This window comes from Oreochromis niloticus, linkage group LG19 (genome assembly GCF_001858045.2).
Source record: "Oreochromis niloticus isolate F11D_XX linkage group LG19, O_niloticus_UMD_NMBU, whole genome shotgun sequence".
Classification (NCBI taxonomy): Eukaryota; Metazoa; Chordata; class Actinopteri; order Cichliformes; family Cichlidae; genus Oreochromis; species Oreochromis niloticus.
The window spans coordinates 18866311-18893605 of record NC_031983.2 but is presented as its reverse complement, the minus strand read 5'-3'; the positions used below and the strand labels follow the sequence as shown (position 1 = coordinate 18893605).

At 38.7% G+C, this 27295-nt stretch overlaps 2 protein-coding genes across 4 annotated transcripts in view; both read left to right on the top strand.

Moving 5' to 3' along the window:
- The window catches only part of plekhh1 (pleckstrin homology domain containing, family H (with MyTH4 domain) member 1), a 35345-nt gene extending 16347 nt beyond the window's left edge, over positions 1–18998 (top strand). Inside the window, exons 8-30 of the mRNA XM_005477276.4 lie at positions 1171–1931; positions 2138–2216; positions 6275–6366; positions 6499–6646; positions 6982–7118; positions 7234–7344; positions 7615–7701; positions 8073–8231; positions 9679–9759; positions 9852–10031; positions 10131–10242; positions 12031–12143; positions 13174–13350; positions 13591–13688; positions 13788–13965; positions 14282–14437; positions 14893–14990; positions 15213–15354; positions 15510–15652; positions 15797–15926; positions 16210–16293; positions 16920–17066; positions 17623–18998. Of these exons, the coding sequence (XP_005477333.1) occupies positions 1171–1931; positions 2138–2216; positions 6275–6366; positions 6499–6646; positions 6982–7118; positions 7234–7344; positions 7615–7701; positions 8073–8231; positions 9679–9759; positions 9852–10031; positions 10131–10242; positions 12031–12143; positions 13174–13350; positions 13591–13688; positions 13788–13965; positions 14282–14437; positions 14893–14990; positions 15213–15354; positions 15510–15652; positions 15797–15926; positions 16210–16293; positions 16920–17066; positions 17623–17775 (3566 nt within the window). The 3' untranslated portion in view covers positions 17776–18998. The remainder of the gene's footprint in view (positions 1–1170; positions 1932–2137; positions 2217–6274; positions 6367–6498; positions 6647–6981; positions 7119–7233; positions 7345–7614; positions 7702–8072; positions 8232–9678; positions 9760–9851; positions 10032–10130; positions 10243–12030; positions 12144–13173; positions 13351–13590; positions 13689–13787; positions 13966–14281; positions 14438–14892; positions 14991–15212; positions 15355–15509; positions 15653–15796; positions 15927–16209; positions 16294–16919; positions 17067–17622) is intronic.
- Positions 18999–21022: 2024 nt separating this feature from the next.
- The window catches only part of slc25a21 (solute carrier family 25 member 21), an 81235-nt gene continuing 74962 nt past the window's right edge, over positions 21023–27295 (top strand). The window contains exon 1 of one of the 3 annotated variants that reach the window (XM_025900791.1): positions 21023–21623. In XM_025900791.1, coding sequence (XP_025756576.1) covers positions 21554–21623 — 70 coding nt within the window. In that variant the 5' untranslated portion in view covers positions 21023–21553. The remainder of the gene's footprint in view (positions 21624–27295) is intronic. The other 2 variants (XM_005477275.4, XM_003443033.5) reach the window with 2 other exon arrangements.

Genomic DNA, 27295 nt, shown 5'->3' with positions numbered 1-27295 from the left:
GGATGGGGAAGTAATGCAAGCTGGGCTCATCACATGACCAGGTAGAACCAGTAACAATGGGAGGAAACTTGAGGCTGATGTTAAACCATTACAAATTCTAATGGGTATCCAAAATGTTGTCCTGCTTATTAGTGCAATATAAAAAAAAAAAAATCAAAAAGTAATTTTTAAATAATATGCCTAAAATATTGTGCAAAAGTCTTGAGAGACTCCTAATATCTTTGAGAAATTGGTCCAGTGATGTATTAATGGAACTAAAGTGTTTACAATTCTAACAAGCTTGAAAGTCTGTATTTGGTACGACCACCTTTATTGTGCAACACAGCCTGAACTCTCTCAGGCAAGCTTTCTTCTAATGTGTTAAATTCGGGAATAGTTCTCCGGGTTTCATGAAGGACATTCAAAGCTCTTCTTTGGATGTTTGTTGCCTTTTGTTTTGCTCTTTGTCTGGATCCCACACTGCTTCAGTGATGTTGCTGATACGATGGTGGTCTGACAAGGCCAGTCCATAGCTTTTCAAATACTGCTCATCTGCTGGAGAATTTCTTTAGGTCTACCACTTCTTTTGTTCTCCACATGTTGTTTTCTCAATTTCTTTTAATCCCACACTGCACACGATGCTGAAATACGCAGTTTTGGATAATGGCTGTTTGGGAATGACCTAGTTGGTGCAAAAATACTGTTTTATGCCTGTCAAACTGTGTTATCTTTGGCATGTCATCGATTCAGCTAAAGAAATTGGAGGAAATTGTGTTTTTGTGAGTGGCTGACAGTAACAAATTGGCTAAAGATACAATTAGAAATTGGTTTGTTGCTAAGTTGTCTGTTCCATGTTGATACATCACTGGCTCATCCCTTGGGTTAGGTGCCTTTTTTATGCTTGAATGATTCATAGGCCAGAGTTAGGTGAGTTAACAAGCCAATGAATCATTCTTCAGGACTGGAATAATAATGAGTGAAAAAGCATCCAGTGTCCCAAGAAAACCTTTAAAACACCATCAGAAAGCTCAGAGAAGTATTGCTCAAGGCCACTTTGAAAAATTACAAGAAAGTCTAGCTCCTTGAAGCATGACACTCTGTGATAAACAAATGTAATAAACCATTTCATCAGCATTCTTCACTTCTTTAATAGGCTGTCTCAGATTTAATCACAATCTTGTATTTCCTCAGATGTGAAAAGGACTCCTGAACAAGTCAGTAAAGGGATTTGCCTCGGAGACCTCACTTCTGATGTTCTCTCTCAGAGTCGGAGCAGGGAGGGCCCCAACACTTCTGTTTCCATCAGTGCACCAGAGCTTACAGAGGGCCAGGCAGGGTCCTCTGACAGAGACAACTCATCTGATGAGCTCAATAGCAAGTTTCGCTCTCAGTGCCTTCATTCGTCTTCATCCTCTTCATCTTCATCCTCGGCCTACGAGATGGCACATGGATCAAGTTCTCCAGAGTCGTCTTTTATAATAGCACCCAACAGTGTGCTGCTGTCTCGTTCCCCCTCCACCAGCAATCCCTTTCCCAAACCTCACCAACCTCTGGGTAACCAGTCAGGCACCAGCATGACGCTACCTAAGGTACGGACTCCCCTCACCCCCAGAGACAGCATCCAGCTGGTCAAGAAGCACTACAGCCAGCCTCAGCCCAGCCTGGACAAACTCCACCACCTCAATGTTAACATAGACATTATGACACCTTCTTCCACATCCTCCACTCTTAAGAGCGCAGGCACCACTTCTTCACCTTTCTCTCAGGTTGTGGAAGAGACAGACATTGATGATGGGCTCCCAGACAGCATGGATGGAGTAGTGGAGGGCCCAGCGTCAGATGAGCTGTCCCGGGATGGGGTTTCATTTGTGGGGCTTGCAGAAGAGTTAGACCGATTAGATCCGGAAGTTCTCAAACCGCCAACACCGCCTTTACATCGATTCCCTTCGTGGGTATGAGAGACAAGTATTAAATATGCAAGATATGAATGCTTCTTGTTTTTTGTTGTGTTTGTTTGTTTTTTAATGCATGCATTACCTTAAATTTCTTAATGTTTTGCAGTATGTCAATGCCAAAATACCTATCTGTCTCTTTGAAGGTGGTAGTCATGTTTAAGTTGAATAATCATGAATATTTCTGACTGTGTTGCTTTCTGCAGGAGAGTCGGATCTATGCTGTGGCTAAGTCAGGAATGAGAGTGTCAGAGGCCAGTCTTGGAGGCAGGAGCCCTGGACGAGGTGAGTCCCCTGCACCCAGAAGCAAGAAGCTAGTCATCCACTCAGTCATCAAAACGGTTATACTATAACAAGGAATTAAAGTCTGTAATCAGGATGCCAGAAAAAAGATTTTCTCCACTATAACACTGGGTTTGTGCTCATTGTTCTGCATCTGTGTCTTCAGCTTGGGTGGTGGTGGTGGTGCTTCTGTTGTGGGAAGTGAGTCAGTACTGTGAAGAGGCATGTCATTCAGCTGATGCTTAAACTGATGCGTGGGTTGAACGGAGTCTGTTTGGATCTGTCATTGCTGCTTTTGATGTCACTTCCTTTGGCCTGAGGCTCCCCACACCTGCACAGGTGTGGGCTGATCTTCAGGAGGACTGCCCCCTCCCTACCTTCTCTTTATTTAGAGCCTTGGGGGGGGGTATATAGAGAGGCTGCTTTTTAATCAGCTGTGATGAAAGGACTTGGTCTGGGTGTAATTATTGCTGTGTTTTCTGTCCCAACATCATCCATTTTGTCAGGATGCAGGCGCTAAGGTTTGACAGCACTTGGACGATTGAAATTTGTAACTGCTATGTACATGCAGCTGACTGCCAAATCACTGTTATGGATTAAGTTGCAGCTTGCTCAGCTTTTTCAGCTTCCAGGCATGTTTTTCTCTTAAGCTGCATCAGTGGCAGGCAAATTCAGGTATCCACCAAAGTAAACCATGGGAAGTTTTTTTTTTTTGTTTTTTTTTTAACTTTGTTTTACCTGAAGACAATTTAAAAATTTCCTATCAGTGGATACAAAAATATGTAAAAATGGATTTGTCCTGAGTTGTCTTACTTTATAGTAAAGTACTTTTTACCTTTTAAAAATGGTAAAATGCATTAAAAAATGTCTTAGTGTGAAATGAAGCACAGTTAAAATGCATATAATAATCAACATCCTGACAATGACTGATGTGCTTTATTAGATTTGCTAAAAGTCCTGGTTTGGGGCAATAGATGGATTCTGGTTGATAAGAAACATGCTGGCCTTAAAACACTGCTCATTCGTCTTTGACGTTTGCTGGTGTTGCAGAAGGTCACCAAACTTTGAAAAAACAAGGGTCCTGCTTTCTTCTTCATCAGTAGTTGCAGAAGGCTAACACAGCTAGTACAGATGTGTGGAAGCAAGTGTCTGAGTTGAAACAAAGATGGCAAGGGAGCAAAGTTAGGAGGCAAGGCTGACTATTATCATTATTATTGTTATTGTTATTAGTTAACCAAAAAGAGACAAGTTGCTGTCATGATCAAGTGAAGGAAGAGAACAACAACAGTTAGAACAAAGTTAAAATGTTTTATGATACACAAACAAAAAAACCCATCCTTATCTCCACTGAGCAGGAGTATACAGCCAAGACACTCTGCCACTGTGGCTGTCCACTCTCTGGGTTTATCTATATGCTTTCATTGCTGGTTGGAGTCAGCTGCCAAGGGGAGTACAAGACACACCCACTGGGGCAAAATCACAGCAGATCCTGCTTGGCCTGTAACACAGTATGCTGAAGTCTGATGTTGTCATTAAAATTGAAAAAAAAAAAATTAATTTAATCTTCATCTCAAAGTCTTGTATACAGTGTGCGATCTTTCCCATATACAACTTAACCCAGTTAAATCCCTGTGTGGAAGCAGAATGTATCACGATATATACTCAAGAGTCATGCTACACCTTACTCACTGTAAACACCAGTTCACACCGACTGAAGAGTCAGCTGAAATCAAACGGATCCCTTGTCATTTTAAGTTCTACATCTCAAAATGAGTACAGCTGTGATTGTTTCATTATCATGATTGTGATGTATTGCATGCCACAGCCTCAAGTGTTTCCCAAAATCACAGGCTTTAGTTACAAATACTGTCAAAAGAGGGAAGATGCAGTTCTGTAAATAACAACAGCTGAAAATTCTAAAAAGTCTTGTTTACTGGGAGTGCCGAAGGATGTGGGTTGAGTTCTTAATTAATGGTGATTTTTTTTTTTTTTTTTCTTCACAAGGAATCTGTCACATAAGTTACCTTTTATAAAATTTGAAAAAAAGGTGGGCTCTGGTTACATGCGGGTGTGTACATGGCCCCGACAAGAGCATTGTTTGTTCATTACCAAGCTAAAGCTGCTTCTGCTTGGAGTTGTCTAAAATATGTCAGCAAAGACAAATACACCAGATTATTTACTGGCTGCAAGAGTGTCTTCATGCACTGTTTTCTTCTAAAGTACTGACGAGCCAGAGGAATCTTTTTTTTTATAAAAATAAATAAATAAATAAACAATTGGAAGACACTCAGTTGTGTCATGGCTAATGTCGGTAATATCAATTCTGATTGTAGCAAGTGACTGCTACAGGGGCCGCTAAATATTTTGGAGACTCTTTTGATACTAGCAAACGAGGACTGGGCATGGATTACTGTTTTTTCCTTTTGCCTTACTCACTGTCCTCACTACTGTATACTGTATTCTAATAATAATTTATTTAATCTCAATTAATCTACTGGTAATTGTTCATTTTTTAATTTTTTTTGACAGAAACAGAGCAACCATGAAATACTGAGATTTATGTTATATTATTGTGCAAAATGTTTCTGTTTGCGACAGAAACATTGACACTTAGAAATAAATAACATAATCATTTATGTTGTGAGTTCCGGTAGACTTTCTTTGTAGACAGGCTGTGATTGGCTGACCTGTGCTCCTGCTGGTTCTGAGGTTGTTTCCTGCTCAACTATATTTTACAACCCATACACGCATGTGACATAAGCCATTATGGCTACTTGGATATAAGCTTTAAATTTCCAGATTACATAATGTTACTTGCTGATTAGTTCTTACCTTTTTAAAGAATATCTTCCTCTTGCGTTTTCTCTTTTTTATATCTTTCTTTATTTTAGACAGTAAAACTATCACACAACTAATGTTTCATCTTCCTGGAAAATACAGACACTGTACTCTTAGCTAGCAGACAGCTGCATGGAAACCGTTCACGTGTCATAAATGTGTGCAGGCGGAATCATGTAGCGATTTAACTGTCTCTGTGGCATCAGCTAAAATGACCACCAATTTGCAGATGAAAAATGAACTTGCACTGCACCGCACTTTGTATTAAACTAACTTAAACAACCAATTAATTACTCATTAACTGAAGGTGCCAGAATGCCTTTCTGTATCATTCCAACCCACTTTAACACATGGTGGGCAGCAGGTCTGCAGTTGGTTGCGTGCACTTTTTCCCTGCTCTCTCTCTCACTCAAAGACCTCTTCCTAAAAGTGCTGGTGGATTTGAACTTTTTGTTTTGAATCATAGGCTGTTTATCATCTGAAAAGTGCCTTAAAACTCTAATAGCCAGAGGGAGGCAGCTCCTCAGATCAGACTCCCTTCCTGTGACAACCACTCAGCCTTCTGAATCCAAGTCTATTGTTTCAGTTACTAGTGTGTCTAATTGAATACAACATGACAGGAGATAGAGCAGGTCACCTACTAATCAGAAGGTTAGGGGTTCAATCCCTGTTTGCTCCAGTCTGCAAGCCAAATATCGTTGGGCAAGATACTAACCCCAAGTTGCTCTCTGATGCATCCATCTGAGTATGAATGCATGTGAACGTTAGATAGAAAGGACTTGCATGGGAAGAGCATAAAAATAAATGCTTATGTGAACGAGGCAAGTTGTGTAAAGGGCTTAGATTAGAAAAGCGCTATATAAGAATCAGCCCATTTACCATTTAGTAAATTATGGCCGTTTGGAGTAAAAAAGGATGGTAAGGCAGGGTATGTTTTAGGTTATGGCTAACTCATGGGTGTAGTGTCCCTTGGGTTTGACTTTGTTTGTTGCATTCAGTTTGAAACAAAAAGGAAGCAGTGGCTAAAATCCTCATACCGACTTTGTTGACTGGATGACATCACATTGGCCATATCTCTAACATAGTCAATGACTGGAAGAAAGCTAAAAATCAGTGCTACATAGATCACTACTCCTAACATGTCTATGGGGCATATAACCCTAAAATAAGCATAGACCTTGTTAAAAATGTTGCTTGTCCTTTAATGCATGTGCACGCTGCAGGATCCAACTTACCCCAGTATCCAGCAGCAGGCCCGTTCACCCAGCTGATCTATAAGAATATCAGCGTACCAGTATACACCACACTGAAAGGGGTGAGTGAAATTTTCTTTGCGTTTTCACATTTGCTTAACATTGTCCGGTTTGGATGCTAATATACAGCATAACGCACTATGTGTTGCACAACACCACCTTTCACTTGCGTTATTTTATTATGTGTGTTGTAGAAAGCCACTCAGATCAGCAGTGTGCCTCTGCCAGATGATGACTCTGGGTCGGAGGACGATAGCAGCTCTCTGGCCAGCGTGCGGACCTCCATTCTGAGCCCTGATAGGAAAGGAAGCGTCCCTGGCAGCCCGAGAGCTGTCAAGAGAGGTGATTGTTATAGATTACAGTGCAGACAGCACAGAAAAAAACAATATAATACATTTTCATGTATTTCTGAATATTTTTTTTTAGTACTTTGAAAGAAAAAAGAATCTACCCTTGAACACTTTGACACAAAAGATAGAAAATGAATAGAAATTTTCCACTGACTAGAATGATACTGGGTTGCAAAAAACTGCATTGCAACAGTGCAATAGTCCTGAATCTTTTGTTCTCTGTAAAATATGAATTTTTAATTGCAACATCGGCCTTTACCAACACACCTTAAGTTACCTTGCCTCTGTGTCTTCTTCTGTTTTCCCCATGATTCTCTGGTACCCCAGGTGTGTCCATGTCCTCCATCAGTTCAGAGAGTGATTATGCCATTCCTCCTGATGCCTACTCCCTAGACAGTGACTACTCTGAACCAGAGCATAAAGTCCAGCGGACCTCATCCTACTCTTGTGAGAGCACTGGGCCTGTGAGTAGAGGCACCTCCACTTTAAACTCCTTAACCGCTGGTATACTAGTGATTATCTTGATTAATCAGTCACAGCTATTGAGTATAACTCTACCTGTGCTGTTTATGTCTGTAGGAGATGCTGGAGAAGTCTGGATATCTGCTGAAGATGGGCAGTCAGGTGAAAGCCTGGAAGCGCCGCTGGTTCATCCTGAGGAATGGAGAGATCCTGTACTACAAATCTCCTGTGAGTGTGTCTCGCTTTGAGCATGCCTGTCTGCTTCCTTCTAAGGTTTTTCAGCCTGCATGGAAAACATTGTAGAAATATTTCTAAGATTGGTGTGTTTAAGTGCAGGATGGCTGCAGTAAAGGCATGCGATATTTACAACTTTAAAATCTAAATTTAACAAAAATGTTCATTCATGGTCACTGTAGTCTGTTGGTTTTTGGTTTTTTTGGTTGTATTTCTGTATAATCTTGGACAGAAGTTGTGATGTTTTCACGTGTGTGTTTTCAGAGTGATGTGATCAGGAAACCTCAGGGTCAGATTGAGCTAAACTCTTCCTGCTGCATAGTACGTGGAGAAGGAGCGCAGACATTTCAAGTGAGTGCAAACACACTGCTTTCTGTAAGCGATCCCAAACATAGGATACCCAAAATTGGCACTACTACTCAAAGCATTTAAATTATTGGTTAGAATCCACAGTTTTAAAACTGTAAGAAAAAAAAAAAAGACAGACTTTGCACTAGGATGCTCATTCACACACTCAGCGTGCTTAATATAGCACTAAATAACAACAGAGCTTTACTGCTGCATACCACAGAGGCGGCCTGAGATGACATCAGGTATAGCATCGGACTGGAATGTTTTCATGGCTCTTCAGAAGCTGATTCTGATCTCTTCTGACATGATGCTGCTGTCTCAGTTGGCTTGGCTTAGCATTTTTCCCATATTTCTCCTTTTCATCTAATCAGCTGATTACAGAGAAGAAGACCTTCTATCTGACCGCGGATTCACCCAACATCCTGGAGGAGTGGATCAGGGTTCTGCAGAATATACTCAAAGTCCAGGCCAGTAGCCCGCTTACCGTGGAGACGACTGCAAAGCCCTCTGTGAGAGGTTGGCTTACGAAGGTCAGAAGTCATTATTTAAACATTTTTTTTTAATTAAAAAAATGTATTAAGTGACTGGGAGACTGGTAACACAGCGGAAAAGCAAAAAAACTAATTTACTTGTACCTCCAAAGAGTGTTTGTGTTTGTGTTGTGCTGCAGCTGAGATAAAGCTGCTCCAGCTCTTTGCATTAAAAATCTCAGAGTGATCTGTTTTCAGGGTTGGATAACAAAAAAAAAGCATCATAGACAAATGTCATATTCTTACATATTAGAAACTGAATAGGTGAGATCAAATGGCATCTTGTTATTGGTGTTTCAGGCAATCTCTAGTGAACCAAGCAAAATATAAAGATGGATAAGAGACTGCACAGTGGTCATATGTGGGCCTCTGGTGAGAGTGCATTCAGATTTGTGCGATGCTGAAAGTTATATCCAAGATCACACTGACTATCACAACTTTAACAATCTTGTCATCTGGATCTCTCAGAAAAGGAAGCAAAGTATTTTGATATGATATTAAAGTTCTGCTTGTTGGGGTAGTTGTATAACACTCCAAAATATATATTTTTTATAGGCTTTTAGAAGCTTTTTGTCCTTTAAAGACAATGCAGGAAATCATGGCAGATATAGTCCATAATACAGTGGGCACTCTTTAAGTGAGGATCGAATAGAGCACTCTTAAAGCAGATTCTTAAAAGAACGCCTTCATGTTGGGACAACACCACAAGATTAGAGTTGTTGGAACACTGCAGAGCTTCTTTCCTCTTTCCCTCCACCTTCCTCTAGTCTCCCCCTGCCTTTTCTTAACTGAGGCCTGCTTGTTTTGCTAAAATTAAAACACTTAAACATCTGACACGTGTGTGTGTGTGTGATGACTTAATGGCAGATGACTGACAACCCCAAGCTAAGATGATGGAGCTCTTGTCCTCTCACCAACACCATACTCCCTTCCTGTGAGTTGGCTTTGATCTGTTGCGACATGATAACAGATAAGGCAGGGGATGTTCTGCCTCTCAGAGCTTAGTTAATCTCGATAACCCCCTTCTGAGGGAAGCACAGCTGGCTTCGTCTGGAAGGCATCCTCCAGTGACATCATTGCTCCATTCAGATACAAGAAACTCTTTGAAAGAAGCCCTTCTCTGGAAAATGACATGTGATTATCATCTCCAGCTGCATCACTGTTTAATATGACATGAATGAATGCAGCAGGGGAGTCGTGTATGTGGATGGACTGTTTTCTTTTGGCAGGAATTAGTTTGCACTTTACTTCTTAAGTGATTTTCACACTGGCTTCCCAACAGATGGCCAGAAGCAGAAATTTCCTAATGATCATATTTCAGTCCATGTCTCGAGTTTCAAAAATTCACAAGCTTTCTAATATCATATATTCATTGTAGTGAGTAACTTCCTGGTAACTTTGGATTTGTCCTGAAACTTTGCTTATATTTTTTGTCTTGTGCTTTCAGGTCAAACATGGCCACTCAAAACTAGTGTGGTGTTCTTTGGTTGGAAAAGTTTTCTACTACTATCGCAACCAGGAGGACAAGGTCTATTAAACAAATCTCTCTCTACTCCTGACATTGACTACACTTATTTTAGTGCTCCCTAGCTGATGCTGATTTGTCTTTCTCTTTTTCAGCTTCCTCTGGGTCAGCTGCAAATGCGGGAGGCATCAGTTCAGGAAGTAGATCGCTCCTGCGATTCAGACGAGGACTATGAGGCAGGCTCTCGAGGTTTTCTCTCCTCGCACTACACCTTAGTGGTCCAACCGAGAGACCAGAGTCCTACATATCTGCTCATTGGAACCAAACAGGAGAAGGTAGTCCAACAGTAAATATGTTAATGAGTTGTTATTCATTCAGAAAAAAAGAAATAAAATTCTGTTTTCATATTAATTAGTATGTTTTATTTTACATAGGATACATGGTTGTATCACCTGACTGTAGCAGCTGGTAGCAATGCAGCCTTCAAAGTAGGCACAGAGTATGAGCAGCTCATTGGTAAACTGCTTGATGCAGACGGAGAGCCAGGTAAGAAATCCATATTTCACAGCAAAAATAGTTCAATCATATCCAAACCTTTCTGATGTTTTTTCTGATGTTGTTATTTGACTTTAATTAGTGACAGCAGAGAATTAACAGGAAAACAAGAAGGCGTTATAATCGCATAGTCACTATCATTAGCTCGTAAGATAGTGTTTTAGTAACCCAAAACACTACTTGTTACAAAAGTTTGTACGTTATCCTGGACAAGCCCCCACTTGTTATGGCTGGCTCACTCAAGTACATCAAAAGAAGAGAGAGCAACACAAACAATTTTCACTAAGCAAATTTATTATCATAATCTGACAAAAGGTGAATGAAAATGGGAGAACTATAACTCAATCAAACCAAAGTAAATGAAAATCAAGTTGGATGCCTCAAAGGCAGCAGCCTTCAAGGAATAGAGAGAACCGTCTTGAAAGGAAGCCAGGTTATATAGGCTGCCAATCAGGTGAAGTCATTTAATTTATTAGATTTCATTGATTAGCACTGTTGGCTCACAGTAAGAATGTCTTGAGTTTGATTCCATCATCTGGCCGGGGCCATGTTTGCATGGGTTCTCTGCGGGTACTCCAGCTTCCTCCCATAGTCCAAAGACATGCAGTCAGTGGAGTTAGATTAATTAGTAATTCTGAATTGCCCATAGGTGTGAATGACTGAACATCTCTGTGTTAGTCCTGCAACAGACTGACGATCTGTCTGGGATGTACCGTTGCCCTATGGTAGGCGGGATAGGCTACCAAAGCGACACAATTCATACTTACTTCTAGGCAAGGCAAGGCAAGTTTTTTTTTTATATAGCACAATTCAACAGCAAGGTGATTCAAAGTGCTTTACAGAGACATTAAAACACAAAAACAAATAAAAAGCATGATTTAAAATGGGGGGAAAAAAAGAAAGGAACAGTAGATACAATCAGTAGTTAAAATGTACAGTAAAATACAGCAAATGAAAAGCAGAAAATCTGTACTATATTCTGATCTTTGTAAGTGTTGGACAGGTAAAGTGGATGGATCTACTGAAGCTCTAAGACCAGGGGTGTCAAACTCCTTTTGTAATTCAGGGCCACATACAGTGAAATCCTCAAGTTCTGTCAGTGTAAAGAAGTTTAATTACACTTTTAATCCCAGAGATATCTTAATATAAGTTAAAAAAGTGTAATTTCAGTAATGTATTTCATTTTTTCTAATGATATAAAATGCTGCTGAAGCATAAAAGAAGTCTCTCAGTATAACTCTTTAGGCTTAAATTATAAGAAATAAATGTGTAAAATTACAAAAATAGTTGTGGTAACTAAATTGTCTTGAAATTTTACAGCAGAATTGTTTTGTTTATTGACAAAAAAATTTATTTTTCAGACACTTCTGTAGTAGATAAAACCAGGAACAATGTTTATTGGTTGATTACTTTGATATAGAATGAACAGCCATGATGCAGGACTTTTTCATGATGAAAATGCAGTTCATGTTTTCCAAAGCCATCCATTGCGCCAGTTTGGTGTCTTTGCTGGGCCAATTCTGGCCCCCAGGCCTTATGTTTGACACCCCTGGCTTAGAATATCTAGAAGTGGGTGTAAATGCACACAGTAGCATGCTGCATGTTATTTTGATCTACATTGCAGACACTGTTTGAGACTGGAGCATCATATGTGAATTTTTGTCAGCTGTTGAGTCATTAAAACTTTGAAAATCAATCTTTGTTTGTCTGTGTGTACTCGTGTTTATATTTGTGTATGTGCCTTTTTATATATGTGTGTCCTTCGCCGTCTTTTCCCAGAGTCTGTGTTGTGGAAGAGCGAGGCCTTGAGCTTCTGTAAGGAGGGTCTGCGCTCGCCTCTCACCACGCTGCCCTCTGAAGCTCTGCAGACAGAGGCTCTCAAGCTTTTCAAGGTCAGTGTGCCCACCTCTCACCCTTCTCTTTCCTTTGTTCTGTCCCACTTACTTTTGATTATGGTTTTCCCTTTTATCCCTTTCTCGGAATCCCTTTCCACTTTTCTATCTCCCTCTCACTGTGAGGATCTGTTCAAGACATCATCCATCCCACTCCAGTTTGTCCCCCTCTTTAACCCCTTGTACTCTTGGATGAGCTCTGCAGCCCACCACCCCCACCCCTCCTGCCACTAAACCAGATCAAAGGCTGAGGACCGAGGGGCCCAGCTCATCACAAGTGTTGAAGAGAGATAATGGCCTTGATTATCTGCTTTCATTGAAGCTAACTGTTCCTGTGGTTTAGAGCCAGCGTGAAGGTAGCCTTCTTTTAAGAGGAGACATGGGAGGTCAAGGCCTTCACAGAGTGACAGCGATGGATATGGAAACTACACGATGGGGAAGAAGAAATGGGATCAGAGCAGAACAAGGACCTTGTAGGGAGATGGCAGATTCTTTTCCTCTCTTGTCAACCAGAAGCCCCTTCCTTCCAATTTATGCTTCACAGCCCCACCAACTACATTAGGATTGATGGCTGAATAGATTGGCTCTCTCTGACCATCCAGCCTTAAAAATTGTCCCAAACACACACAATGAAACCGAATGAAAGAACGTTGCATGCTTTTCAAGTCTATGCTCTACTTCATGTCTTTGAAGTATTAATGAGACTGACAAGACTGATTAAACCTGTTAAATGGCTTCTTTGTCTTCAGCTGTCACACTGAATGAGAACAAAGTAATGGCATTCACCCTTTTCCCCCCCTTACACTGGAGCTCTTCTTGACCTCATGCTGGGATATTTTTTGTTGTTTTCATCTCACCTGAGTGTTATGATCACCCAATGCTGTATTAATTTAACTGTTTTAAGTTGCTTTCAATATGTGTCCCTTACTTTTGTGTTCAGGTTTCTTGGTTTGTGTTTGTCTCCACCTGTTGGTAGCTCAGTGCCATTAAACAAGAGCCGCAAACATTTTGTTTCTTTGACATTTTGCAGTCCTGTCAGCTCTTCATCAATGTGCTGGTTGAGTCTCCATCTATTGATTACCACACCTCGCTGGCCCAGAATGCTTTGCAAGTGTGCCTGAACCACCCGGAGCTGCAGAATGAAATTTACTGTCAGCTCATCAAACAGACAAACTGTCGGACGCCACACAACTACTCTCTCACACAGGTCAATCCACTACACAGTAAAGAAGCAGGGACCATGTTTAAAGCTCTCAGACATTAATTTTTAAATGTACATTTTTTTAATTTAAATTTATTGAAATTTAATTTAAATTCATTTTATTTCATTTCACATCCTCTTTCAAAAAAGAAAAAACAAACTGCATGTTACCCATTACTCATCAAATTGCAGTTAGATAAAACACGTTAGTTAAAATATGTCTTCTTTTTCTATCTCTCCCTGCAGTGCTGGCAGCTGTTGTCTTTGTGTGTGGCTCTGTTCCTCCCTCAGCAACATTTTCTGTGGTACCTGAGACAGTATCTGCAACGCAATGCTAACCCAAGGTGAGCTAACTTAATCCACACCTTAAAATATAGCAGAAAAACTCCCAGTAGATAAAAACCTCTTCTAATTATCTTTTCCTTTTTTCCCACCACATACAGGAGTGAGGTGGGGAAATATGCAGTGTATTGTCAGAGATCTTTGGAGCGAACTCTGCAGAATGGAGAGCGGGAGGCCAAACCTTCACGTATGGAGATAGTTTCCATCCTGCTGCGGAACCCCTACCACCATTCACTACCTTTCAGCATCCCAGTTCATTTCATGAACAACACCTACCAGGTAACGCATAGCTTACCAGGTAGCTAGCACAGGTGTTGTAATGACTATACCCCTGTTTCGAGAAGCAAATAATATATTCTTCATGCACAAATTTCCTCTAGGCTTTCCTTTAGTTGTATATATTTTAGTTCGCATCTATACCTCCCCAACTGTACTTTGTATATGTCCTTTTTGGAAAATGAACCTCCTTCTTATTTCTGTTACAATTTCTAATCTGCTGTTGCAGTTTTTTGACTGCCAGTGGAACTACAAACTCCTGCAACCACTGCAGAATCTGAAATTCAGTTCCAGCTGTGTCCTTTGTTTTCTACTATAGGTAGTGGGATTCGATGGGTCCACTACAGTGGAGGAGTTCCTCAACACGCTGAACCAGAGGATTAGCATGAGGAAACCACAGCTGACTGGATTCGCCCTCTTCACTGATGATCCATCTGGCAAAGACCTGGAGCACTGCCTGCAGCCATCTGCCAAGGTAGGGCTGTGGGTCACTGAGCATTAGTAGATGGGAGAAAGCTGCTGTACAGAAATCACTGATGATTTTTGGCTCTGTGGTTTGAAGGTAGATCATCTGTCTCAAATTTTCTAACAAGTTAGAGGATCAGTAGTGAGTGGTGGGATTATTTTTTGGCAAATTTACACTGTCCAAACATTTTTTTGACAAATTATGATGTGGTCTAGTATATGACAGCCTTTCTCTGTGTTTTAATTCTACCCAGTCATATTTAAAGTAGCGCCTCTAGAATTTTTTTAATTATTGCTGTTAAAAGAATCCACCATTCCACAAAAGTATAGGTCTGTCTGGCTCATGCAATGCACTGTATATAAGAGTTTGTGTACAAATCAGAGTCTCTAGATCACCAGCTCACTGTAACATGAGTGAAAAAATGTGTGCTTGTATGACTTGAGACTAACTTTTGCTTTTCCCAGATCTGTGATGTTATTTCCAAATGGGAACAGGCTCTAAAGGAGCTGCATCCTGGGAAAAATGAAGGGACACGGATTGTCCGACTAACATACAAGAACAGGTATGACTTCTGTGTTCATATCTCAATTTTGTAGCACCCAAACAGGGCTTAACACATCAGCAACATTGTACTTTTACTCTATAGTCATAGAGATGTATTCAAAGAAAATGGTTGTTTAAAAATGTTATAGACTGCAAAGTGAAATATGCTGATGTTATATTTAAATTTTCAGTTTCTCCCAAGAAAACGGCCTTAATAACAATATGCTCTTCACGTATGCAGGCTGTATTTCAGATCTCAGGTAAAGGGAGAAATGGAGCGAGAGCGCCTCCTGCTGGCATACCAGGTGAATGACGAAGTTCAGCAAGGCCATTTTCCTGTGAACAAAGAGCTGGCTCTTGAAGTGGCTGCCCTCTTGGCCCAGGTCTGTAACAATTTTATCAAGAAAAAGAAACTTTTTTGGAAGGAAAAAATTCTATTCTTTTATCTACAGTGCTGAAACGTATGATTTTGTGTGTTTTCGAAAGCCTCTTTGTCTTCTAACCATCTGTTTTCTTTTGGGGATTTTTGGTCCTCCAGGTTGAACATGGTGATTTGGACAGACCAGGTGCCTCCTCTCCCTCTGGCTCTTCTCAGCCTAAATCTCAAATAATTCTCCTTCAAGCCTTAGAACGCTTCTACCCCAAACGCTACAAACAGGACTGCAGCTCAGAGCAGCTCAAGTAAAGAACAACAACAAAAAAAACCGAATAAATGTGCCATTCCACAATTTCTTAATCTAGAACCTGATCTGAGAACTCGTGTCTTTATAAACCTTTGTTATCCTGCCATATTTTAACCCACCACTGTTCCTTTTATCCTCTCAGAGACCTTACCGAGCGTCTCGCCACTAAGTGGTCAATGCTGCGTGGGTGCAGTGCATCCGAGTGTGTAAGAATATACCTAACTGTGGCTCGGAAATGGCCTTTGTTTGGAGCCAAGCTCTTCAGTGCCAAGGTAACAAAAAAAAGTTGAATACGTCTCTTGTGTTGTTTTGTGACTGATGTTATTCTATGTGAAACTTTATAGCCTCCTGTTTGTCTAATCAATCTTTAAATGTCGGTCTTGATGTGATTCTTCATCAAAACCAAAAAGCATACTTAGATCATTTTGACTGAACCATACCAAAACCATGAACTAAGCTTTCAAGCCCAAACCTGTTTGAGAGCATAAAGAAGCCCTGGAGACGAAGCTGTGTAACATCTGTAAAACGACCCTTCTTTGTTTCCCCTGTCCACAGCCTGTACCCCCCTCTCCTATTGAGCAGAGCCAGGTGTGGCTGGCAGTCAATGAGGATGGATTGTGTGTGCTGGACTACACAATGGTGAGTTTCAAGCTGAGCAGACCATCCTCTCATGTGTTGTCAGAATAAAATCTGCTGCCAGAACAATTTAGAATTTAGAAAGTCCATTCTTTTATTGAATTTCCGGCTTGACTTTATAGCTGTTAAATCTAGAGATAGCTTTTAACTGCTGCAGCAGCTGGATAGGACACAGCTGCAAAACTTTCTTGACCCACTGGTCTGGAATGATTTTTGTTCTGTGGTGTTTCGAACACCAGAAATCCCAAGGAAAATAAAATGGCCAGCCTCTGAATTGACATACTTGACCCTGACACACAGCAGTTCCAACATGTAAACTATGCTAACGTGAGCTCTGTAATTTTCTGCAGCTCATGTTGATCCATTTCATTCTTGGTCTGGCGTGCAGCATTGCTCATGTGCCTTCAGAAAGAAATGGGGGAAAACAAAGTGAAAATCAGAATAAGTTGCTGGAAATTATGTCACATATCTTCACACTCAATTTACTCCTCAAAAAGAAGGAGAAACCAAAATGATTTCCTAAGTGAATTCCATACTATATAACGGGGTCAGCAATAAAATCTGAACATGAGTTCTGTTTATATCCACTTCACTGCAGATTTCACACTGGCAATGCTCTTATTTTTCAGCACACTCTGGTCACATACTCCTACCAGTCTGTGATTACCTTTGGTGGTTGTCGTGATGATTTCATGGTGGTCACGAGCCAACAGAGGGAGGCTGGAGCCGGCAAGAAGAGCGTGGAGAAGCTGGTCTTTGCAATGCCTAAACCTAAGGTATACTTCTGCTTTCATCGTTGTAATGATATATCTATTTTTTTCTAATGTTACTTAATGCAAAAGTGATTTACAGAGAAGAAGTCAACAACAAAACCATGCAAACAACAAACTCGCACATGTGTCTACAGGTAAAAGTGGGGAGAAGAACAACAGCATACATACATGTGCATAAATCACAGAAGTTTCTTAGGGTGTTACCAATGTGAAGAGGCCTGACTGTAAGAGTCAAAGTGGGTTAGAATAGAATAATGAATGCTTTGAATCTGATCTATCAGAATACACCCGGCACAGCAAGAAAGTGAGTGCAGGTCAAGTTCTGAAAAAGTACTCCAACATATCCATTTTCACTTGTTTACACAACTTCAGAAAGCCAAAACTCTCTCTTATTTTTCTGGAGCTTTAACATGTGGACAGATTGAAATGACCTAATCAAGGTAAACATATTCAGTTGGCTTTCTTACATTTTCTGAGCTTCCAGCTCACTAGAATCACATAAATCTCATTAATATCATTGACTTTAGGCTGTTAAAATCTGTTTTCACTCTCCTGTCAGATACTGGAGCTGACTCTGCTCATGGCCAGCTACATTAACCACTGGAACCCCAGCCTCCCGTCTGCCTCTCACCAGCCCCTCAGCCACTGGGATGCAGACAGCAGGCACTTCCCAACCATGAACTACACCACCAAGGGCCCCACGCTACTGTGAATTGCGAAAATAAGAAAATTGAGAAAGACTGTTAGTAGGAGGTCTGATGACAGCAGTTACTATTAGTTTGCATTCATCTGGAGTGCACTGGGTTGCATGTCCTGAGTTTTCATTCTTACAGAAGAGGTACTTTTATTAAAGTTTTTATTAATGTTGTTGTTGTTCTTATTAAGAGTTAGAATTAGAAATGTCAGGATCAGTCTTTTAGACTATTTATTTCAACACAGGTGTTTCAACTTTGCATTTCATAGGTGCTAGTTCACTTGGGAATTCAGTGTTGAAATTGGACATCAGAACCATTCCTGAAATACTGTAATGATCTGAGGACTTGATGATACTCGATGTTCCCACTTGCAGAGGTCATAATTTGTCTGCCTGTGTGTCACTATAATTATTCATCATCAGCGATCAAAAGCAAATGACAATGAAGCAAGAGTTTGAATATGATGAAGAGCCGCTGCTCGTTTAGAAATGAGCTAATGTTGCGTATTTTAGGACAGATTCATAGATTTTAATCTGTTAATTATCCATAATATAATATTGGACTAATGTAGGGCGGCAAATAGCAATTAATATGGTAGATTGAAATGATGACTAATTTCTCAATTAACTAATTAATGAAATATTTTGTCCTGCAAATGTCAGAAAATTCAGTTGATGCCCCTCACAGATTCCTCTCTAGCAAGTGGACAGATTCAGATTTAGTTGAAAAATAGTCTAAAAAGTTTAAAGTTGGAAAAATATTTGCATCTTGAGTTACTGGAAACAGTGAATTGATAGCATTTTCTTGCTTTGTTCTTTCACAATAAGACAATACTGTATTTATATTTTTTTTAAAAACCCTCTAAATTGTCTTCCCTAATTACACTAAACATACAGTATATTCAAAATTACATTATTTTTAAATGATCATCAGGCAAACAAAAGGAGAGAACAGTTTCTTTCTTTCTTTCTTTTTTTTTAAAGAGCTACCAAAATATTATAATGACTTGAACTGTTTTGGATAAACCACTGTCTTGCTTATGTTCATAATAGCTATTTATTTCTCCATAACATTAGGAAATGTTTACCACAAATGTCACATTTGTGTGGGGAAAATGTAGTTTCCTTTGCGTAGCAGAGTACGTCTGGTTACTGTATTGAAATATGTTGCAATTGTTTAAAAGATGTAGCTTGTATGTCTGTGTGTGGTTATTAAAATAAATGATAAATTCCTCTGCTGACTTTTTTAGCTCCATTTTTGTATAAATTTTGTAATGTGGACTATTTAATACTTCAGAGTGGTAGAAAGTATTGTAACTAAGTACATTTTTTTTAAAATTCAATTTTCAGTTCTGTTTTATTTAATAGGCATCAAATCCCAAGATCAGTTGCCTCTAGGTGTTTTATATTGTAAGATAAAGACCCTGCAATAGCAAAGAGAAAACCCCAACAGTCAGACAACCCTCTAGGAGCAAGCAATTGGAAAGAGTGGGAAGGAAAAACTCCCTTTCAACAGGAAGAAATCTCTGGAGAGTTGGGCTCAGGGATGGGCGGCCATCTGGCATGACTGGTTGGGGGTGAGGGGAAGATGGGACAAAAAACATGCAGCGCAAGAGAGCCAGAGACGAATAATAACTAATTATTAAATGCAAAGTGCTGTGTAAACACAGTGAGTGATCGTGAGGAATCCCCCGTCAGCCTAGGCCTATTGCAGCATAACAGCTTCTTCCCCTGCAAATATCTCATCTATGTTTAAGGTCGATATCATTTTTAAGAGAATCCAGATGTTGCCACAGTTCTTGTGCTTCCATTTTTATTAATTATGTGTCTAAGTAAAAGGTAGAAACATTTTAAATGCTATTAACACTTGTCCTATTTTCTTTTCCTGGAACAAATGTTCCGCTGGTTTTCCCTTATAAAACACTTCTGCTACTAAGTACTGTAAAGTTTAATCATGAATCAGAAGGTTTAAGCAATGGTGACAAGAATCGTGTTCTAGCCAAAGTGTCCCTTGGAGAGCACAGAACTTCTTCTCTCATTCATTTTGTCCATAAACTTACCTTCTGTGCCGGTTGTACACAGCCTTCCAAGTATATATTATCATGCTCTGCTTTTTCTTATCCAAGGAGGTCAAAGTGGTAATGGTATTTTCCTGCCAAGTGTATGCTATAAATCCCAGATTTTTATAGCTTGTCTGGAGCTCTTGTTGTTCCATAACTACTCTCATACAAAATGAAATTCTATTATAGGGCTCACTGCTAAATTTCTACATGCCTTTATTTCTCATCAAAAATGAATATCTTTTGCACTTTTTCCATGGTGCAATAAGGCCACATGCTCTATTATTTTGAATTTATAGCAAACAATCTCAATGTTGTGCTAAGCTGAACATTTACTTACCTTCAAGGTCTTACTGGCTGTGTGTTTAACTAGACTAATGTTTGCAAAGAAGGATGTCTGTACATAGTTTAAAACATTGTGTTCGTATCTGACTGTTTACTTCACAAACTCATGCAGAGTTTACCCTTTGCTGTTTCCTCTGTAACATTATGTTCTTTGAAAATACACAAAGCATGTGGTATTTCTTAACTAGTTTCTTCAGAGTGCAGTTTGGCATCCTAAATGCATCATTTGCTTAAAAGTAACACAGAGACAAAAAAAAAAAAAAAAACAGTGCTGGAGGAAGAAAAAAGTTTGAATAACAGAACATATTATATTGTGAAGAGTAAAAATACTCCATTTCACTGCACAAATATATCAGAAAAATCTATTTCAATTAGCAAATGTAGCACTACACACAAAATAGTCCTGTTCAAACTTATAAAAATACAATAAATAATGTAACAGGGATATTATTTTCAACAGTGTGAGTCCTCCATACATTTCACATCTTTGTAAAACAACACATAAAACCAATGGGAATCTACAGCATGTGCTCCTAATTGACCTTTATGGATCACAATGTCGGTGAAATTGCATTACAGTAAATGCAAAAGGGATCACGCAGATATTATGTAGATACGCATGCATTCTACAGATAAAGCATAATGCATGACTTTAAACTATTATAAACACTTTCACATATGAACTTTGGACAACTGGGATAATCTCCAAATTTGTCTTTAGCTGACCTATTTACACACTTGTACAACACCACATCACATGGACCTTGTACCACAAAACTGTTTGACTAATGTCTAATCTGACTTGCCCCACTGTTGTGTTCTCACATTGACTTCTACCGAGTGACGTCTGAGTTCACGGTGCATGATAATTACACCATATATGTAGTGGGGGGGGGATGTCAGCATCTGATTTTATTGTTATTATTATAGTCTGTTGCTTCTAGATCCCCAAACCCCTGAAAGCCACGAATAATGCTCGTGAGTGGACTTACGCTGGCGTGTACACCAGGGCTCTGACCAATCTAAATATTATAGGATTATAATTAATTTAATTAAAACGCCTGCATTTGTAATGGGGGGTGGTAACTACTCCATATTAGCCTAGCCTAGCCTAGCCCGTGAGCACTCGGAGAGATATCACTGCTGCGCTGTCTCCAGCGTGGGCTGCCGCTACAGGAGCAGAGAAACCTCTGAGTCAACCGTGAGCCGCACGGGGCAAGACACCACCGAGCAGCTTCACCGACAAGCACGAAACCCACAGGTTTGTTGGGAGTTAATGAACACCGACGCAGGTGTAATACCGCCTTAACGCGACAGTCGCAGTAACCTTACAGAGCGTGTAACAGCGTTTGGCCGTGTTTGCTGTGACAGAGCATCTAAAAACACTAAAAATGACAGCCACAAAGCCACAGAGCATGCTCCGAGAAGCCTCTCGTCAGGTCATCGCCGGTGGATCCGCTGGTAAGTCCAACCATGGTTTAACTTTTAATGATTTTTAGACGGTTTATTGAAATTCCTCAACACTTCTGAAAGCGTGAATGCAGCATCGCTACATGTTAACCTTTAGACAAAAAGCACCAGCGCACTTCTCCATTACGTTCTCATAAAACGCTACTAACTGTTTCTCGTTGTTATGCGTGGAGCCCAAAGATTTCCTTGTGCTGCCAAGATAATTCCCACCCTCCTCCAATGCTGGATTTGCTCTCGGAAAACCCTCCGGGACCCAAAGCCAATTGTGCGCATGCGTGCAACTGCTAACCAACTTAGCGTTCAGCTTTAACAAATCGCTGAACGATATTAGGATGTAATTGCTGGACGAGCTTATTCAGTACCAGTTTAGACAAAGAAATCACTTAAATGATCATTTTGACATCTATGTTATTAAGAGTATAACTTCCATGCAAGTTATTTTCTATCACTATTTGTTTTCCTTGGATATGTTGTAGGCTAATAGTCTTGGAAATGCGCATTATTGATTGGCTCCCAGATCAAAATCTGCATATGTTTATCAGCTGAGTAACATTTTCAAAATAGAAACTCAATAGACTGATGATATTCTTCTTAGTGAGCACTCCACTGAAGGATGCAAAGAGAGGCAGAATTCCATTTAAGTTGCTAAAAGTCATGTTACGTTAAAGGTGGAGCTGAAGAGTGGTGAAGTATGCACATCTGGTTACAGCAGTTTTGAAATTCTGCTGTTTTTTCTGAGACTGTTTGCATAAGATCGGCACGGTTAAATGTGTTGAAGTCAATCTGTCAGTTTTACACCAGCAACTCTCGCATATTTCTGTGATAAACCTAGAAAAAGCTGAAGCTGAAAAAGTTAACCGTTTTTAATGTCTTCAGAAGTGCTCGCAAAAAACAGTCAAAATGGATTTAAATGGTGCTAATAAACTCTTTATTTTTTCCAACACATTAGAATTCAAAATATTTTTATGGCTTTACTTTATTACTCTATATACTTTTTGTGCATAGAGAAGATATATGTCGCTTTACCATTACTGTGTTTTAGTATTAGATTAGGTCATTCTGAATTGTCTCAAAATGTTTAAATATTTCACAGCGTTGGAGCTAGAATAGAGGATTTCTAAAGACTCCAAAATGAAACGTAAAGTTTAAACCTCTGGCTACCATGTGAGTGAGGAAAAAAAGAAATTCAAATTGAGTGGGTCACAGTTGCAAAGCGAGAAAAAACAAAATAACCTTAAAGTGTCTTTTGCCTATGGATACAAGACACTTGAAAGACCATGAAATACACACTATCCTTCTTATCATCAGAGACAGAACATGAAGAACTACCAAAAAACCCTTTTTTTCAATGTGAACAGCAAACAGCTTTATTACAATCAGTAACACAAATGTCCTTCACTGAGTTCTAAAAACAATTGACAGCAACTCTGAAATTAAGTTCAACAAATGCTACATTCATTTTAGTCCCAGTGCTCTCAGGCAACCTCTTCACTGAACGCTCCACACTCGGCGACCTTTAGAAAATCCCAGGGACCTCAAGGCTGTACTATTTACATATTTGTGGAGTGCAAAATGAGTTGTTCTATTTTTGCGTTTTTATGTTTCAAGTTAAGTCACTTGGGTTGTGATTTATTTACCTTCATCTGACACCATAATGGAAGTGGGTTACTGGGTTTGCATAGTCGGGGATATCCAGATGAATTCACTGCTTATTTTAAAAGAGGAGATCTTTATAGCCAATTTCAATGTGTCTTGCAACTGAAGAGATTGTCACACTTCATAAAAAGAAGACAACAGTAATTAGTGGTCTTATTATATATCTAATTAAACCATAGTTAATTAAATTTCACAGTGAGAAGGGATAGTTTACTAACGCTTTCATGGTTTCCTAAAAAAACAGATTAGGGAAACAAATAGTTAACAAGTACTTTAATTCATTTATCTTCATGCATGCTCAAACATCCAGGCAAGGAAACCCCAAAAAGTTGATTCTGTTCATCTGGACGTAGCGTTTCCAGTGGGAAACGTTTCGTCACTCATCAGGACTGCAAGTTTTCCCAACCTCATAAACCACGTTTGCATAATTGCAAACTAGCACCAAATGTTAACTGCCAATTGTTAATCACTGGTGCTAGATTTCAGTCATTAAGCAAATATACTGTTCATTACCATGTTTCAATATTAGATTAGCCTTGTCTCAAAATATTTAAATATTTGATAACTTTGGTGCTAGAACAGAGTTTTTCCTAAACTCCCAAATTAAACTGGGGTTAATTAGGATTTAATTAATTTAACTATATTTATATTTTGAAAAAAAAAAGACTTTAAAGTTCACCAGCTTAGAAAAAGGCTCTCAGTTGCTTTAATTCTTTAAATTCTACAATCTTTCTTAATTTTAAATGTAATTATGTACTTAATTTGCTCATTTATATCTTAATTTTAAGTGTAATATAAAACTTAGACATTAGAGTCAAACTGGGGTTCTGTCACTTCAGGATTATGAGTTTTAATTCTGTATGAAAGACACCATGCCTAACCAGAAAGGGAGCAGAACTGAGCTTTGTTTTGTCTTTGTCCTGCTTCACAACACTTTCAGAGTGGTGAATGTGAAATGTGTTACATTTGAAATGTTGAAATTGGCCATAATTTCTTCATCTGTTACACAAAGTGTAACAGATGTAGACACTGGTTGTGGTTCACTGTGTTAGAAACTGTGCGTCCGCTATTCTTTATACTGGTACATTTTTGTGAGATGTGTATATATAAAACTATAGCTTTTATTTTGCTTATATTGTAGGATAGCCAGGGAATGATTTGGACAAATAGGCAGACGTCTCCGCTGTTGTCAGTGATTCTGCAGTTGCTGGAATGTCTTTGGTTTAAGATTTGCATGGTTAGTCATTGAATTTGAGTAATCATTTACCCTTTAAAAAGAACCACTGTGAAACTTCAGCTTTAGTTTCCATTATTCTTGATGTGCAGCTCACTGTCTGACAGTTTGAACTTGTGGTTTGTGTGGATTTCTGCATTGGATGTGAGGGGCAGAAAAAGAAAGTATTGTGGATGCTTTGTTAAAGTCTTTTAATGCATACAAGGATGCTGACATTCCAAAATAATTTATTTCTGGCAAAATTTTCAGTTTCTAAAAGCTTCTTACTGCCTGATTTTTGTCTACATTAACTCACACAACCTTATATCTTTATTTAGACATCAAAGTCGTTGTGTTCCTCTAGTCATTGTTTGTTTGTAGACGGAAGCGTCAGTTTTGCAGTTGCAGGATTGCTCATATTTTTGCAAAAAAAAAGAAGCAAAATGGTAATTTTTTAAGAACAAATGGTTTTCTCTTTCTAGTGTTATTATCATGTTGTTGCTGATGTCCTCCTCACTGAATTCATCTATGATTTATTTTTTGTCTACATATAGTTTTTATCTTAAGCTTCTAGTTTAAGCATATATTTCCTAAATTTTTAAAAACTGGACTAATATAATATTCACTTTTGATATGCCAAAATATTTTTTGAATAATTCACAATCTTCTCTCAATATTTTAGAGCAATATTTACATTGCACTTACATATTTATATTAATATTGCATGCAGTATTTATATTTCTTTTGCATTTGTATTGAAAAAATAAAAAAATGTAAATGACTTCATCACACGGATCGGCTATAGAGTCAAACCCAGTAACTTTACAAATGCTTAAGAAATCTCTGGCTCAACATTATATTATCCTCCTTTCATCAAAAGATTGTCTATTGAGGTGAAAGTTAAGCCTAAAACATGTATTCTATTTCATCAGTCTCGTTTTTTATGTGCATGGCAAAAAAATGTAACCATTTTGCTGACTTGCAGTCTTCTGTTATGGGCTAAACTGGTGTTTCAGTTGTCATGCCATTGTTCTTACTTTTTATGTGGTTAAAGCTAAAAGTGGGTAGAGGCCTTTTGTGACTGGTTCGTTCCTGTGCTATATTTGTCATTATCAATTTAAAGGCAAATTATGTACATATATATATCTCTATATATGTCTATATCTATCTATATAGATATAGATATATATACATATGAAATAAGGTGTTATATTATATTATTGCAGCTTGTCTATCCTTGTCGATTCCTCACAAGCCCCCTGGGTCTGACAACCTTCTGTCTTGAGTCGCACTCATCTGTGATGGGAGCGTTCAGGGGACAGAGGGTTATACCAGAAGAGAAAGACCTCACTGTTTCAACTTTTTTGAAAATCTTGATTCTGTGTTAACAGGGAGACTGGAGATAATTTATGTACAACCTGGTCACAGGGCTTTAGTTAAATGTGGTTTGAGTGAAGAAAGCTGTATTCGTCACTCTGTAAAGTGATCTGATTTCAGCTTGGCATTCTAGGTGCAAGCAGCTATTTTTGACCTTTTTATAGGGTCAACACTCTGACTTCTTTGTAACACTCAACACTTCTTTGTAAAGACGGGTTGTGAACTTCTTTCCTGTGATAAGCTGACAGTTTGTGGAGTCTGTGTGTCTGTTTCAATGTGTTTTTTGGTGAATATTGAGTTTCTGTGAAATACACTTTTTTGCAAATTATTTTGTTTTTAAACAAAACTGAAACATTAACTAATTTCAGTCTCTCCTTCCTCACAAAGTTTAAATCTTAGTTCTGATTAGTGTTTTGGGAGTAGTTTTAGGCCCAAACTTTTGAGGAGCAGCATGTACTCTGTATTGTGTGAGGGTAAGGTAAACATCTGCATTGTTGACACAACAAAAGTAAACAATGTTTACAAATGAATCTTATAAAGTAGAAGTTGAGAAAATTGTTCATTGTTGTTACCAGTGTATTTGCAATAGGTCTACATTCCACACATTAGCACAACAGAATTATTATGGTTAGAATTAAAAAATAATTCAGTTTAGCTTTGGTAAGTTTCCACAGTGGGATTGCTTGTTTTACGTAGTTTACATTGATTAAAAATGTGTTTTTGTGGGGGGGGTGGGTGTTTTTGTTACAGATGTATTCATTCGTTTATTTAATGTAATACTAGTTTATTTGCTTATTTATACAAGCTCAACACTAAACATATTTACCTAATTCTTGTTTTTGTGACATATTTCACTAAAATATACTAAAAGATAAAGAGCAGTATGATTTTACAGCTAGTTTTATTTATTTTTTTTAAATTTACTACTATTACCTTCATAGTACCAAAATAGGTTAAATGACCATTGTCGTTTATCAGTTCGTTAATTTATATATAATTTTATTGTATTTTTTATTTTTATTTTTTTAATGGTCATTCAAACTTTGTCCACAAGGGGGTAGTAGTTGCATGTTATGTTTAGTTTCTTGGTAAAGGGAAGTTGCAACTTTTTAGAGGCCAAGCTTCAGTCACTACCTTTGAATGCAAGGAGATAGTAGCCATTTGTGCTGCATCTTAAAGGCAGCTTAAAAACATGTTTTCTTATTTGGAGGGGGAACAAGGCATATAGTATAGTAATAATTTCCTTTAAGCTAAAAAAAAAAGAAAAAGAAGGAAAACACTGAAAGAGTATAAATATTAAAATAATGCAGTCATTATGATTAAGTACCGAATGGACCAAATATAAAAATAGAAAATCTATCCAGTTACATGTTCTTTGCTGTAATGTTTTCTCAAAGTCCTTTGTTATTTCCTCGGT